The following is a 17,611-nucleotide window of genomic DNA, read 5'->3' as shown; positions in this document are numbered from 1 at the left end:
GCGCCGCCACCTCGCCCGGCTAGGTTTTTGTAGTTTTTAGTAGAGACGGGGTTTCACCGTGTTAGCCAGGATGGTCTCAATCTCCTGACCCCGTGATCTGTCCATCTCGGCCTCCCAAAGTGCTGGGATTACAGGTTTGAGCCACCGCGCCCGGCCTCAGGTCCTAGTTTTTAAAGAATAAGAGTGAATAAGTCAATAGATGTTTCAAGCAAAATTCAGGCAATCTGGTTTAGAAATCAAATAATCAAGGCATAAGGAATTGAGAAAACAATTTATTTGTGCTTTAGAAAGCATTAACATAATCAAATAATGGACATGGGAAATCCAGAGTTACTAAAATCAGGCTGTTGGTCACAGAAAAAAATGCTGTGAAGACACAATAGGCTGTGAGCAATAAAATTGCAAAAATCAGGTCAAATTGGTAACCTGGACAAGTCAGATAATGGAAATTAACTGAGCATTAGATGGTCACAGTAAATCCACTATGCAAAGACTACAAATGCAAGCATAAACAAAAAATTCAGCCTGCTGGAAACATTTATTAAAGAAGTTTACATTACATTAAAGAAGTTAAATTTAATATTTTACATGAAAAAAATTAAACATTTATGAAGTTAAGTCCATCATTTTATTTTCAGGACACAATTTTGTCTCCACTATATGGTACATTTTTGGTTTATCAAATACATTCTCTCATGTTGCTCAAACAATACTTTAAAGGTGATAAAGGTTGGGGTTACAAAAGAACAACAGGTATGAAACAACAAAGCTTCAAAAAAATACCAGTTTTTTCTTATACAATCAATCAAAGTCAATGCTGGAATAAGAATAGGCTGTCATTGGCACTAGTTATACAGAAGAAAGAAGGCAATGTTATAGAAGTAACCATGTCAACCAAAACACTTCAAATATTCTGAAACAGAAATTCAGTCCATGCACTATAAACAGACTTATTCTAGATGGTTTTATCCATGCATTTGTGTCCAATACCCCGGATATTAATGACTTCCAAAATTACCACTCCAGAACAGAGCTCTCTCCCAAACACCACAGCCACATATCTCATCCCTCTCCTGGACTATTCCACTTGAATATAACACCTAGTGTCATTAACTCAACACGTTCACATTGAATTAATTATCTCCTCCCACCCACTCATCTTTACGTCTCCCAAACCTTGCTTCCTTTCTATATGCCCTTCCTTGTTAATGGCAACACCATATACTTAGTCTCTAAAGCCAGTAAGTCTTTCCTTCCTGTTTTTCCTTCTCACTTTCATCTACTCCTGTATTACTGTAGAACCACATCAATGCTACTTCCAGTTTTATCCCCGCACAGGGGCTATCCAAGTGACCTTTCTAAAATTCAAATATGAAGTTATTCCAGTGCTTCTAATTATTTAAAGGTTGCTCATGACCTACAGGGTAAAATTATTTTTTTTTTTTTATTTATGATGATGTCTGGGTTTTCCTAAATGTTATGCTTCATCTTTCACAAATCACACACAGGCACCTGTCATTCTGAAAGAGTATATACTTTCTTTGCTATATGCATAGGATTTTATAGCTCTAAGCTTTCAGAAGTCTCATTACCTTTTATTCTGTATGGTGAATTTCTGTTCATTCTGTGGGATGGAACCCAACTCATTCATTTACTCTTCAGAGTCAGAGGAAAACAGCTATTACTTCTTCTCCAGTGATATTCTCTCTTTGTCTCTGTTTTTCTTTCTCAACCTATCTGTGTCTCTTACACACACACACACACAGGCTCCTTTTCTAGACAGACATATACATATGTATACACACATATATCTAATATTGCACTAGCAAGCTGTATTACACTAATTTGTTTGTACATCTTTCTCCTCTACTAGTGTACTAGTGTCTGGACTTCTCAAGAGCTGAACCAAATTTATATATATATTTTTTTCTATTGCCTGCTATATGGCCTAATATGTACCAGTGGCAAAATTAGTATTTGTTGGATAGATGAATGAATGAGTCTCCAAGAAAATATGTATAAACTTAAACATTACAGAACTGTTCATAATAGCAATAAATTGGAAATAACATGCATATTCATCAACAGAAAATGGATACTCAGCAATTGAGTATTATTGAGCAATTGAGTGCTACATCTATTAGCATGGGCAAATTTTCAAGTCATACCATTAATCAAAACAAAGCAAGTTACAGAAATATAAAACAGGTAGAATGAAAATATACATAGTATTAATATCTGACAAATTTAGGTACTCATAAGTGTCAACATTTTTATTAATGTTCTTCTTATACACTTTTGGGTATATTTAAATATTTCCTAATATAAACCTTTTAAAGACCTGACATAAAAATATAACAAAGTGATAATATTAAAAGCTATAGACATAACTTGAAAGGAGGAACCTCACTTCTTCCTAAGCCCATGATATACATGCATGGACCCAAGTAGAATTAAGTTTAAATGATGTATCATTTGACCATCTAAAGTATATTTCCAAGGAAGTCTGTAATTCTCCACAGTGAAAGATCTTTTATCTAAATTGTTCTTTACTGAAGCTTTTTTGGATATTGCTATCAATGCTTGTTTTACTCATGAAAAATCAGAAGTAGTATATATACACACACACACATATAATATATACACATATGTATATACATATATATACACATATATATACACATACACACACATATATATATGTGTGTTGAGAGAACAGCCTCAAAAGAAAAAAATCAACCTCAGCTAACCGTGTACTGATACCATAGATTGAAAACACCTAGAGATGAAAAGATTAAACCCCCCTTTTCAAAAGTCTCTGTAATTAGAACAAGTTGAGGAGAAAAATGCAAGGGTCTCAGGCAAATGAAGAAAAAAAATAAAACTTTGGGATGGTTCTGAGGTGCTCAGTCTTGGGAAAATGTTTTTGCTTATTTGAGGCTAATGAGCATCAAGGAAACAGATAAAAGTTTGTACATGTTTTTGTACAGTCTGTATTACCAAAGTATCAGAAAGTTAAAGACAAAGACTTTTCATAATAGATAATACATTTTTACATATTTTCATTTAAAACATATTGTAATTTTAGTGATAGGGTCACCACACAATAGGAGAATGAAGGGAAGGGAAACTACATTCACTTAGTAGCCATTATGTGCTAAGCATGTAATTGTTATGACAGTTTATAAACACTAGTATTACTACCTCCATTTTGCAATAGCTGAAAATAAAGCCCAGAGAGTTAGATGTGATTTTTAAAGTTAAAATTGAATTTAAAACCAAATCCTCCTTACTTTAAAGACCATGTTTCTTTTGATATGACACCCTACTTCATATTTGAGTGTCCTTTCCCCATATACCAGGCTTCTATCTTCTCTTGTGGAAAGATAAGGATCTAGAGCTTCATAGTATACTGATTGGTAATGATAAAAGGCCTAGAGAATAGGTTACAAATGAGACAAATCTATCTCCTCTTTCTATTAAAACTTTACATAAATGCACAGGTAAGGTATGAAATATGCTTTAATATTAAATACACATGTGAGTTTTTATTATACACCAAGCTTAAATGTTCATTAGTTTTTAGAATATAAGTAACAATTACTAAGAAAATAAACTTAAGACCAATATGATAAATTTATAGGTTACTTGTGCAAATAATCTAAGATGTTTACAGCTGTTTGCTGCATTATCGTAACAGTAAAACTCACGGAACTATCTAAATGTCCAACAGTCAAGAACCGAATAAATAAATTATAGTATATCCATAGCGCTCAATACTATGGAGTCATTAGAAGAAGTCTGTTTTGGAAGAAAGCATTTTATAAAGAAACATGCGCACAGTGTAGAGCTGCTAAATACAAACAGTATATACAAGGCAAAATAATTATTTAAATATTTAGATCCATGTATAAATATAAAACATTACAAGGTCAAACATCAAATTGTTTACCATATTTCACTTTGGTTGGGATTAAGGTTCTTTCCCTCCCTCTCTATTGTCCAAGTTTTCTAAGTCTTTGCAGTAAGGATGTATTACTGACACCAAGAAAAATATCAGTAGTCCAGCTGCCCTCTCAGGTATTGACAAAGTTCACTGCAGACAGGGGGAGCTTTGCTTACTTAGTAACTTAGGCTTTGAGCATGGGTTGTGAGGGCCAGAATAGACTGAGGTGGGATGATGAAGTAGAAACAGAAAAGGAGGGAGACTGGGAGGGTGGATAAAGGTCTGAGAGAAAAAAATCCCTTTCATCTAAGTGCCTCAACCTTCCCTGTCTCCCCTCTCAAAGTCAGGTTGTTCCAAAGGAGGGAGAGGCAATAAGGAATTCATCCAGGGAACAACAGAATACACATCTATGAACAAGTGCTGATGTCATCCTGAGAAGCCATACATCTTAAGTATAAAAATAAAGTTTCTATAAAGTTGGTCCCTCATGTGTAAGTCACTTCTTAATTTATTTATACTTATAATAACTACTCTACTCTGATACTATATTAGGATCTAAAGCAACCAAGAAGTATATTCTTTTAGTTTAGTTGTGGCTTAATAATCAACTGATTTATCATTTCTAAATTGTTTAAATATTCACACGCAATGCCTAACATAGAATACATTAACACATAACACTTACTGAATATTTGCCATATACTGGGCACTGTGCTGTGCTCTTTACATGGATTACCTAGCTTGATTACACTATGCAAAAATTTTTTTTTTGAGAAGTGTTAAATATTCTGTACTTGGTATTACACATAAACCACACTAAAATGCCTTTCAATAAGTAAAAGGCATCACTTTAGACATGGGAAATTCTACTTAGATCAGCATAGTTAAGATCAAAAATATAAAGTAGACATTGCTATGAAAGGTTATTTTTATTATTATCATTCACATCACATCAATGAACAGACTGAGATTCAGAGATGAGAACAAGCTCACAATTAGCAAGTCTCTGAGCTGGAATTTAAATCCCGAAATTCTTAGTTTAGAAAGGCCTGTGCATTTTCACTACTCTGTACCATGAAAATAATGGTAACTTTTATGAAGGAGGGAAGGAACTCGTAAGTGGAGTAGCAGAGGCTAGCAAAAGAGGACAAGCTGGACAATAACAAATAAGAAAGGAGATATGGAAAGGACAATAGTACGAGTGAAGCCATGAAATGTGCTGGCATCACTCAGGAAGCACTCAGGGCTGTAAGTGAGCAAGTTCCACTCCCGGGTTGCATGAGCTGTGGGGATGGTGGAGCTATTTCCACGCCCCACCCCTTGGAATGTCCTGGTTTCCTGAAAATTACAAGTCCTGTTTCAAGGAGGAGGAAATACACCCGGGGGAAAACCCTATTGAGCCCTAGGATAATGTTTGATGGAAGCATTTCTAAGACTTGATAATATGATTGGAGAAGTAGTGAAAGGAAATTATTTGGTCACTTTGTACTTTATGACAAGTAAGTATGAATATTCTGAATTACTAAATTGCCCATTTATCCTGTTTTATATCATGGTATCTGTCATTAAAAGTGTTGCAATAGAGACTCTAAAGTTACAACTGTGAAGGTTCATTCATCACGCTGGAAAGGATGGCTTAGTGGTCAAAAACGCCAGCTTTCACCACCGTGACACTGCATCCGGAGCTTGACATGCAAGTGGCATTGACTCAGCAGCTCATTTCCTGAATATAGGTAGTTTCAGAGTTTACTCAGATGGGTGGAGGGTAATGTGGACAATGTCAAAACAAACTTGCCTATCCTGCTGAATAATGAAGATTCCTAGAATTTTACAGACTTAGGATAGCCTACAGTTTCCTTAAAGCATGAGATATGAGAAAGCCCAATGATCTCCAGGATGATCTTAGAACTGATACTGGCCAGCTTTCCCTTCTTTATCAGTAGCTTATGCAAAGCTGATTTAGCCTTTCCCTAAACTGCTCCTCCCCTTTCAACCATCCAATACTCTGACTGTGTTTTAGATGTCGGTAATAGTCTCCTTACTCTTTCTTCATCTTTCCTGTAACTTCTTTTTTCTTTTTTTTTTTTTCTGAGACAGAGTCTTGCTCTGTTGTCCAGGCTGGAGTGCAGTGGTATGATCTCGGCTCACTGCAACCTCCGCCTCCCAGGTTCAAGCAATTCTCCTGCCTCAGCCTCCTGAGTAGCTGGGATTACAGGCACTCACCACCATACCTGGCTAATTTTTGTATTTTTAGTAGAGACAGGGTTTCACCATGTTGGCCAGGCTGGTCTTGAACTCCTGACCACAGGCAATCCACCCACCTCAGCCTCCCAAAGTGCTAGGATTACAGGTGTAAGCCACTGTGCCCAGCCCCCTTTCCCATCATTTCTTAATCTTAACATTTACACCTAAATCACTCTATTCATACACTTAACGACATGAACTATTCTTTCATTAATGAATATTTCACTTTTTATTGCTTTAGCAACTACTTTATGACCAACTGGAAATATCTGGTAGTTCCCAAAAATAATGCTACACTGTGTAAATACAACAAGTAGAATAATTCCATCTTAAAAAAATTATATTATTTAAAATATATCGACTAAATATATATCAATTTGAAAAAGTCCTTATTTTAGTTAGAATCTCAAAATCAACACAGCTCACATTTATTGGGCAACCACTATGTGTTACATTTTGTTCTAAGCACGTACCTAGCAAGCTTAAAAAAAAAATACCAGCCCTTTCCCTGCTGTAGTCTAATGAAGATGACAACTATAAACAGGTACAATGTGCTATAACCATGGTACACTAAAGTACCCTGGAAACTTGTTAACTCTCTCTGTGAACTCAGAGATGTGGCTTTGAGTAGGGACTTGAAGCTTCTTACTTCTAATTGCATAGTGTGACAGGGTCTGATTCTGCAGATCTAAGCTTCTAACTGAGTCTAAATCTCAATTTTGGGGGGCAATTTTAAAAAGGTGAGTGATATATAGTTAAGCCTGCAGGATTAGTACTATCAGAAACTGGAGGGATGACATTAATATTAACATAAGCTATTATTATTCATGTCTCATGATCTTCACACAGGATTTCCTTTTACTTTTTTCAAGCTCGCATCAAGATTTCATCACCACATTCTTCACTCTCATGTCTCAGACATTATTCTTTCTGATATATATCACGCAATCCTCCTCCTTCTACTCTGAGTTCTCCTAGATGAGGTTGTTTCCATATATGCTGACATTCTTATTATGACAATGATCTAGCCCTCCCCCGTCTGGCTACCTCTGCCATTAGATCACTATCTCCTTTTTAAATACCCACTGCTATTTGTATTTGTTTATTTCCCACACACAATGCATGATATGGTCATTCTGGTAATACTTTATTCCTATTGTCTGGTTATATGGGATTTCTTTTATATATTCATTCACACTTTTTTCTATAATTTATAAATATCTACATGTTTTATTCCTAACTTCTCCAGGTGATTATTAATTAACTAGACACGTAGCAATCTTTAGTTATTTCTTATAAATTCTCAATTTTCTGACCCTAAATTTCCCATTGGCTAAATATTTCTTCAAGAAGACTGCAGAACTATATACAAATCTGTCTTCTACGTTCAACATACTTTTGTATTTAGTAAGAGGCATTAAATGTGAAATAAAAAAGCAAGGCACAGGACTCATTCCCACTGTCTTTGTTTAAAATGTCTTCTAATTAGGATTAGGATGGTGTGTGGCCAACTTGGCTACATCTAAAGTAGCGGCTCACCTGACTGGCGCCCTCTGGTGGTAAGAAAATACCCTCACGGGATGGTTGTGGGAGAGCCTCAATACCCACTACACCTAGAAGCTTGAGTACCTTACCTCCTGGCTCCTGTCTTGTTTATTTTATATAGGCTTAAGTCTTCCTTGTCCCTCTCTTCCTTTGTTTTCCTTTTCTTTTCCTTTTCCTGTCTTCTTTTTAAATATCTGGTCTCAATGCTGATTTAGGTCTTTACAAATGAAGCTAGAGGATAAACTCAAGGAGGATAACAGTGTTGGCATTATGGTATAAGCTTTGACTTAGTCACAAGAGAATATCAGTGTTTCTTGCAAGTGGATTGTGACCACCCATGTGCCATTTGTCATAATTATAAAACAAACCATGAGTAGGAAGGCATGCTGAGAGATTTTCCTCCACTAGTATAAAATATTCATTCAATATTATATTTGATAAATGTTATCTAAGGGTAATTGTCAAATATTCTGTATAAGTTGTTAACATTAGTCAAATAATACCTTTTAAGGATAATGTAAACTTCATTCTGCCTAAGGTTAGAAATGGACAAAGATGAGCATTTAAATTCCTCTTTACTCAACAAATTCTGTGTCTTGTGTGTGAATACAAGTGTCTCTAAAAAGAAATCAGTATAGTATTTATCTGCCATGAAGGTATCAGTAGCTGAAACACTATTTCACTTAATGTTGATCTGTGGTCTGAAAAAATTTACTAATTCTCTAAAGATGCCTGACGTCTGTCAATGCAGTTCAAAAATTTGCATTTGATATCACCCAAATATAATTTCTCAGAAAAAGAGGAAATGTGGTATGGTTATCTGTACCAGCTTACTGATTTTTTATTTTTCTGGGAAAAAGAACATTTCTATTTTTACTCTATGAGGAGCCAACTACTGTTCCTGCAGTCATGTATACATTCTAGGTTCCAGAAAAGGGCCTACAGAAGAATCAGATATTTTATTAAATTTGATTGAAACTATGTTTTCAAATACAAAACAAATTACAGCAAAATCTAGATCCATTAAATGAAATTGCAATACCTTTCCTCTCTGTTTCTACTTTCACACCCCTAGAGTCAGTTCTTGACACAACTGCAGACATAAGGTCTGACATGTTTCTAAAGGTGTGATCACTCCTTTAAAACCTAAGTCAGACCATATTGGTCTGCTGTCAGCCGTTCTTGGCTTATATCAAAATCCTAACCATGGCCAACAACGTCCTACATGAGCTAACCCTGGCTACCTTCCCAACAACATTTCCTGCTAGTATCCTAATAATTTATTAATATTTAAGTGAAATCAGAGTAATATAATAAACCCTCAAAGACCTGTGTTCTGGAACACATCAAGCATGCTCCTGCTTAAGGACTTTGGTATGTGCTGTTCCCTCTGCTTGGAATGCTCTTCCCCAGGAATGGTTCTTGATTTGTGCCTTTACTTCATACAGATCTGCTTCTGTCAGTATCTCCATGGGAAGCAGAATCCACCACATACAGTAATGAAATAATTTTTACAGAGATATATTCAGGGTAAGAGAAAAACAAAAGCTGTTGCCACTCTTAGAGATTAGAAACTGGAGGAAGCTTGTACCATTCCTAGATCTGTAGGGGTAAGGGAGGAAACAGTGTTACTGCAGCCCGGTGAGAGCCTTAGCTGTTGGGGAAGGGATGCTGAGCAAAAGCTATCAATGTAGGAGAAAGGAGAAAGAGAGTAGAAGAAGAAGAGAGTAGAGAAGGAACACCATGACCTCCCGTTTCTCTTCTCCTTCAGATATCCTACTAGTGCCAAACCTTGTTGGGAGCCAGTGACAGAGGAACACAGGTGAGTCCATCTTCATTAGTCAGCCTCCCAGGGCCAGACCAGGGCAGGGAAAGGCAAACATTGGGGTTGGTGGACAAATGGAGAATGGCCAGGACAAGAACTCTACTCAAAAGGTCACCTCCCAAAAAAGATCTTCACCAATCAATCAATCTAAAACAGTATCCCCAAAACACTATTTCTTCAACCAATTTCATTATAGCACTTATCATTATCTGACATTATATTTTACTGTTTATTTGCTCTCTCTCCCACTAAGATATAAGTTCTACGAGGGCTAGCACTTCATCATTTGTATTCATTGCTATATTCCTAAAATTTAAAACAGATACTGCTGCATAGGACGTGTCCAATATTTATTGAATGAATGAATGAATTTAGTACTATCTTTGCTATTCAAAAGTACATGTTTAATTAAAATCAGAGTATATGATAAACTCTCAAATATCTGTAAGTGAATTATCCATACACAAGCCCCATATTCCAGCCTTTTCTATGTTCTAAAATATCTTTCTTATTAACTTACCCTGTATGAAAACACAAATAAATTTAAATAAATTTAATCTTATAAAATATAAGTATACATATGCATATATTTCATAAAGCTTTCTATTATATATTAAAATAGAGAATTAAAGAGTTTCATCATTGAAGGAAGCATTAAAATGCAACGAACCCAACCTAGTACTCAGTACATAGACATTATCTACAATGGTCCTTTAAATGGTAGGGAGTAAAGAAAGAATGTAATTCCTTCTCCAAAGAACGTATGTTCAAAATAATTATAACTGTTTACATGCATTTTTAGCTATGTTGTTTAATTTATTGAACTATTTTGATAATGTTGAAAGGGGATGATTTTTTTGTCAACCAAAATGGGGCAAAATCCAATGAACATTGGCAAATAATGCTCTATGAAATCCCACTTATGTTTTTATCTATTTTGCTAATCACTGTAGAGATAAGGAACTTACTATCTCAAGAACTGGTGACTTTGAGGCAGTTTTTATTATTATAAAAGTTTGGGCTTGTGTGTTTTTCTTTATGTTAAAAAAAAAAAAAAGTTGTTGCATCTCTTTAGGTAATACTTTCTTTCTTCCAGACCAAACATCCTCAGTTCATCAGACCAAATTTCATGTCATCTTTTTGGAAAGATTCTTATCCTAGATACTCTCCTTTGGACATGGTCTCATCCATCAACTTTTCCCCTAAAGTCTAGACTTCAGAACATAATTCTTCAGCCTGGCTGTTTAGGGCAGCATACTGACTATCTGTTCCCCTCACCTGAACATTCTATGTTCCTTGATACAACTTGAAAGTACCAGTTTTATTGTTCTCCATAGCTATAATGTATTATTTACCTGCATCAACCTTTTTCTGTAAATGCTGTTAAACCATGTTTGTCAAAGCAATTAGCAAAGTGCACATTGTTCTTGTGCTTAATCTGTCATCCCAAAAGCTGTCTGGGTTTTCCATAATAAAGTAACAAATGCTAACATAGGCACAATGGACTGATATAATGATTGCCAAGAGACAGAATCCAATCAACAGAAGTTAGTCATACATACACCTAACTCTCTCAGAAAGCTTTCAAACATGTCAGCATTTAGGACAGGAATTATTCTGCTGATGACATTCCAAAAGATAACAGTCACTAAGGACTTACCTGCAGCAACTATGATAATATCTGCCAGCTGCGTATGAATCTTCAGTTGTTCTTTGGGGGTGTATCTGTGAGCTATTGTCACAGTTGCATCACCTGGAATACAGAAGAATTTCTATCAATAATTACTGAACTTTTAAAAATTTTACAAAAGCTCTAAATCTATAAGAGTTTCACTTATTTCCTAAGAGTAGAAAAGCTACTTTGACATGACTAAATCACATTGAGCACAAAAGCTAGACCAGAAAACCAAGAGGAACCAAAATATTGTACTCTTCAATTAAATGAAGGGAAAATCAAATGAGACCAAATCAGGGTAAGTGCCGATCATCATCAGAGAGCTAGGAGTAGAGTCCTTGAAATACAGAGTTTGAAAATTCTGTGTTGACTGGTTAATACATTAGGATACAGGATACTCATTGTCTTCACAATGACAGGCAAACAAATACTAAAAGCAACAAGATAAGTGAACAAAAAATGGGACAATATATTATGGGAGCATAACTGAGAGATTAATTCTGTCTTGAGAAGGTGTCTAGGAAGGATTCCTAAAGGAGGAAATACATTTTTTAGGTCTTAATGCATGAGTAGAAGTATTCCAATCAGGTAAGGAAGAAAAAGGGATTCCAAGCTAAAGAATAGTAGGAAAAAACTAACCAACTTTGAAAGTGGGTATTTCGATAATAGCGAAATTTTTTGTTATAGGTTAAGGTACATCACAGGAAGTTTTTATATGAAAACCTTAAGGAAGTGATGAATGAACAACAGAGGCAAGAGATTCCAATATTTAAAGTGTGAGCCATGAAAGGGGAGTGAGGGAAAGTTGGTGGTAAAGTGCAGTCAAGAGGACTTCTGGTAAGAATATGGCTAAGACTGTATCTTGTCTTCTCCTGGAAGATGTGCATATGCTACAGTTAACCAAAACAACAAAAGTTACATGATCACCATTTTTAGAAAAACTGGAAGACCTAATTTCTACAGACTCCAAAAACATGTTAAGAGTTACCAAAAGCAGCAATTAGTAGATACCATACAGGGAGAAAGGCATCTAAGAAATGAGGAGAATGACAACATGGCCGGCAGTGGGAGATCTCTGAAATTGACCGCAAAAATACACTTCTATGAAAAGTTTATCCCAAAGTGCAAAAAAATATAGCTTTCCTAATTTGGGCAGTGAGAAAAGAAATAAAGGCAGAAGAGACTTTCGGGACCCAGTATAGTTTAGAGTGGGTAGGAACACATTTACATAGAGGGGCTATTTTAGAAGAAAGCAATCTGACTCTGTGAAAATAATAAAGGAGTCAGAAGGCTGCACAGGACCTCCTCTAACCCCCAGCAGAAGTGTCCTGTAAATAGTAGATCTAAAAACATCCAACTCATTCAACGATGAGTAATAAAAATGGATGTGACACAGCATCAACAAAAGGATAGTATGTAAGGGCAAACCCAGGGGAATTTGGGGAGTGATTAAGCTGTTCTGATTCTAGTGGTGTTAGACTAATTAATTTAATAGATGACTATATGCATTTGTCTAAATTAATGAAACTGCACACCAAAAAGAGTAAATTTTACCATGTGCAAATTTTTAAAAAATAAAAAGATACATTTAAAAAGTGTCAGAACCAAGACAAAAGGCAAAATAAAGATAAAAAAATTTAAGAATTTAGCAATGTACCAATAAACTCAAAAAAAGTCATTGAAAAGTTGAACATTATGACCAAATATTATACAAAAATACTTATTTATTTATTTTTATGTGTTTTTAACTTTTATTTTAAGTTCAAGGGTACATGTGCAGGTTGGCTATATAGGTAAGCTCATTCACGAGGGTTTATTGTACAGATTATTTCATCACTAAAGTATGAAGCCTAGTACCTATTAATTAGTTTTCCTAATTCCCTCCCTCCTCCCAACCTCCACCCACCGATTAGCCTCAGTGTCTGTTGTTCCCCTCTCTGGGTCCATTTGCCCTCATCATTTAGCTCTTACTTGTAAGTGACAGCATGCAGTATTTGGATTTCTGTTCCTGCACTAATTTGCTAAAGATAATGGCCATCCATGTTCCTGTAAAGGATGTGATCTCATTCTTTTTTTATGGCTGCATAGTATTCCATGGTGTGTGTGTGTAGCGTGTGTGTATATATACACACACACACCACATTTTCTTTATCTAGTCTACCATTAATGGGCATTTAGGTTGATTTCATGTCTTCGTGACTGTGAATAGTGCTGCAATGAATGTGTGCATGTGTCTACGATAGAACAATTTATATTCCTTTGGGTGTATGCCCAGGAATGGGATTGCTGGGTCCAATGGTAGTTGTGTTTTTAGGTCTCTGAAGAATTACCCTGCTGTTTTCCACAAAGGTTGAACTAATTTACACTCCCATCAATGGTGTATAAACATTCTTTTTCTTTCACGACCTCGCCAGAATCTGTTATTTTTTAACTTTTTAATAATAGTCATTCTGATTGGTGTGAGATGATGGCATCTCATTGTGTATCTACAAGTGATTCATGTAAAAAAATGAGAGTAAAGGATTTTATAGCCAGTCAAATCTGCCTCCAAGATTAAAAGTTGCAAACAATTTTGAAAATGCAAGAACTCAGGAAATATTGTTCCCATAAGTATTTCCTAAGGAACATGCTAAAAGACACAGTTTACTTAATCAAAATATGTCTGAGGAAACTAGCAAAAGGACTGCTGAAAGTTTTGATTATAATTATAGGACCAAGACTTTTAAAAAGTATGAGGATTGGGGTGACAAATTGCTATGGTTTGAATGTTTGTCCTCTCCCAAACTCATGTTGAAATGGAATTGCAATCTAACAATATTAAGAGGTGAAACCTTTAAGAGGTGATTAGGACACCAGTCCTCTGCCCTCATGAATGGATTCATACTGTTATTGCAGGAGTGGGTTCCTTCTAAATGAACAAGTTCAGCCAACTTCTGTCTTGCTCTTGCCCTCTCTTTCCATTCTGCCTTCCATCAGGAGATGATGCAGTAGGAAGGCCCTCACCAGATGCTGGCACCTTGATCTTGGACTTTCAACCTCTGTAACTGTTCAGAAATAAATTTCTATTCTTTATAAATTACCCAGTCTGTGATAATCTGCTATGGCAGAACAAGACAGACTAAAACACAGACAAATGTAAATGATCTTTGCTTTCACTATGCAGAAATAATGCAACTAACAAAATTAGAATGAGAAAGGGCAAAGATGAGAAAGTTTGTTGATTGCCTAATATATAATAATAGGAATCAACAAATGTTTAAAAGCTGACCAACCAGATAATAAAAGTATAAGAATATTTGAAAGTATAAAGTAAAAAATTAAAAAAATATATTTTCAAATAATTTTTACTGCCAAATAGCAGGTCGGAGACAAAATAAATGGAATGAGGGGAGAAAATAAAAAATTTTATCATTTATTTATTTTACTAGAGTATCAGTAGCCACCCTATAAATAAATAGAGAATTAAAAGTACTATATAATGTTGTAATTATTAAGGTAAGGAAAACCTTCCTAAATATTTTTTTAAATGCACAAAGAAAAAAACTGTAAAAAAATAAAAACAACAGAAAAGAAAATAATATAATTTTACCATATATATTTACCATAAAAACAAATATAAATTTCCCTAAGTCATTTATTTAAAAGAACAATATTTTCAAATCGACTTACAAAGCCAAATCTAATTATATGTTTTGCTAATTCTATACAATATATATTATACACATAAAACAAAGTTATTCGGAATTCAGAAATGTTGAAAGCAAACATGTAGCAGGAAAATGCCAAAAAATAATGCTTTTTGTCAAACAAAAAGTCAGCACTAAATAAAACAGAGGCACACATTATAAAGCAAAAGAGTGATTCAAATAAAGATAGAAAAATAATAAATATGTAAGAAAAAGAAATAGAATTCCTATAAGCAGAAATTACAGGAGATACATATAGGAAGAAAATATATTGTATTTGTTTAATTTATTTTTGAATAACTTTCTCAGTTCATGACAGATCAAGGATACAGAAAATGTCAATAACTTAACTAATGATGGATATATGACTATTATCAAACTCAGAAAATAATACATTTTCTTCTCGTGCAAATGGTATAAACTTGGTTACAAAGAAAATTTAATACCAAAAAGTAACAATTAGATAGACTATAATTTTATTTGATTACAACTCAATAAAATTATAATTATTGACAAAATCGGAAAAAAATCCTTCATAAAGAGATCCTTCTATTGGAAGTTTTAAAAAATTCTATTTTAAATAATTATTGGGTCAAAATAAAAAAAATTGCAAAAGTTTTAGAAACATTTGTAATGACACTTCATATTAGATCCTATAAAATAAAATAAAAATAAATATGTTAAAAAAATTGTGGACAAATTATTGTATCAATAAAACAGAAATAATAAAATGAATCATTTAACTTTAGAAATTAAAGAACAATAAACAAATGAAACTAGAAAAAAACTATAAAAGTTAAAATGTATTTCATAAATCTAAAAAACTAGACTACTATAAGAAACACTGAGATAATTCAATAAATTAATCAAGTAAAAATCAAATATACAGAAGTAAATAGCTTTCATATATAACATCTTAGAAAATACATTGTAAGAAAAGGCCCCATTATAATAGCAGTACAAAAGGTAAAATACTTAAAATAAGCTTAACAAAAAATGTGCAAAATCTATGTAGTAAAAGAAAATCTCCAGAATAATACCAAAATAAGAGCAAGAAACTAGAAAGATAAACCATGTCCTTGGATAGGAATGTTTAATATCATAAAGATTAGAATTCTACCTATATTCATTACAAATATAATTAAAGTCCAATAAAAATGGACTTTTGGAAGTATGTAATTTGATACTAAGTTTAATATAGAAAAATAAAAGATAATCAAGAAAACTTTGAAAAGGAAGAACAATGAGAGGCAACTAACAGCCTTTTTTATTTTAGTTGGTATCACCTTCTGCCCAGTTATTTACAGAAAAGTCTAAAAGTCTCCTTGGTTATTCTCTTTCTTTCACTCACTATAAACCATCAAGAATGTCGAGTATATATTTACAAGCATCTCAAGGTTATCAAAGTTATAAAACACCCACCCATCTCTGCTTTAGTCCTGGTCTCCTACATTTGAAAAGGTTCCTTAATACCTTAACAACTCACTCAAGTGTTCTCTAATTCCAAATGAGAGCCTCCCAAATCCCTACCAAAAAAAAAAAAATCAAAACCAAAATGAAACTGAAACTTCCCATTTCTATCGGTACTGACTATTTCATCAAGAAATTGACAGAGACATGAAATCCAGTGATTTGTACACACATATAAGTAACAATCTGTAAAATTTCAGGCAAAAGAAAAGTATATCAGGATAAATTTCAATCTGCATGGAAAACCCTTGTAGGTAATTTCATTCCCTTTTCAATACTATCAGGTTAACTTGATATTCCTCAGTGAGTTTGGCTGTTGATGGCCATGGAAACTTATCAAAGTCATATTTGAACTTGATTGATCAGAGTTTATGACTATACCAATACCAAACCACGGAAAGGCATTCAGCCTGTTATTCGGAAGACCTGATGATGAAGAGAGGTGAACCAAACAGCTAAAAGCAAATGTGTTCAAATAATACCTCAGACTCTTCTGATCTTTGCTGGTGAGCACCTGAATGCCTGTTCCTGGTCCTGACACCTAGCTTTCCTGTTAAACCTATTCTTATTTAACTCATCTTCCTTGGCATGTGAAAATTCTTGTCATTCCTATATTCAATTCTTATTGTCCATTAATTTTCTTCAACTAATCCTCTGGCTTGCTGCACCTATTTTTTTTCTGTCTTCTCAGCTTTTTCCCAATGGCAGCTAGTATTAGCAAGTCGCAGCAGGTACTCAAGAATGATGCATATCTCTGACCTTCAGATGACTTTTCCCCACACTCACAGTTGTATCCTTCTAGAGTGCATATGAGAACAGTGTGGGCTAGGGCCTCATTTTCTATCACACAGAACTAGATAAGCAGAGTCTATAAGTAACTATTTTGTGCCTAGTGTTTTATAATATGTTTCTAAGACAGGAAGAATAAAATACAGTTGTCCCTCAGTATCTGTCAGTATCTGGGAGGGACTGGTTCCAGGGCCCCTGATGCACTGGCAGATACTAAAATCCACAAATGCTCGAGTTTCTGATATAAAATAACATAGTATTTGAATATAACCTATGCATACCCTCCCACATACTTTAAACCATCTTTAGATTACATATTACTTAGGTATTATAAGTAATACCTAATACAATGTAAATGCTATGTAAACAGTTTTATACTATTTTTATATTATTTTGTTGTTTTAATATTATTTTCTCTAAATATTTTTAAT

The 17,611-nt window shown here is 34.3% G+C and overlaps 1 protein-coding gene across 1 annotated transcript in view; it reads right to left on the bottom strand.

The window, feature by feature from the left end:
* The window catches only part of MTHFD2L (methylenetetrahydrofolate dehydrogenase (NADP+ dependent) 2-like), a 138,947-nt gene that overhangs the window by 61,742 nt on the left and 59,594 nt on the right, over nt 1-17,611 (bottom strand). Inside the window, exon 6 of the mRNA XM_011927166.1 lies at nt 11,221-11,313. Within this exon, the coding sequence (XP_011782556.1) occupies nt 11,221-11,313 (93 nt within the window). The remainder of the gene's footprint in view (nt 1-11,220; nt 11,314-17,611) is intronic.

Source organism: Colobus angolensis, unplaced genomic scaffold, assembly GCF_000951035.1.
Source record: "Colobus angolensis palliatus isolate OR3802 unplaced genomic scaffold, Cang.pa_1.0 Scaffold70, whole genome shotgun sequence".
NCBI lineage: Eukaryota > Metazoa > Chordata > Mammalia > Primates > Cercopithecidae > Colobus > Colobus angolensis.
Note: the sequence above shows the minus strand (reverse complement) of the source record. Positions and strands in the feature narration are given on the sequence as shown.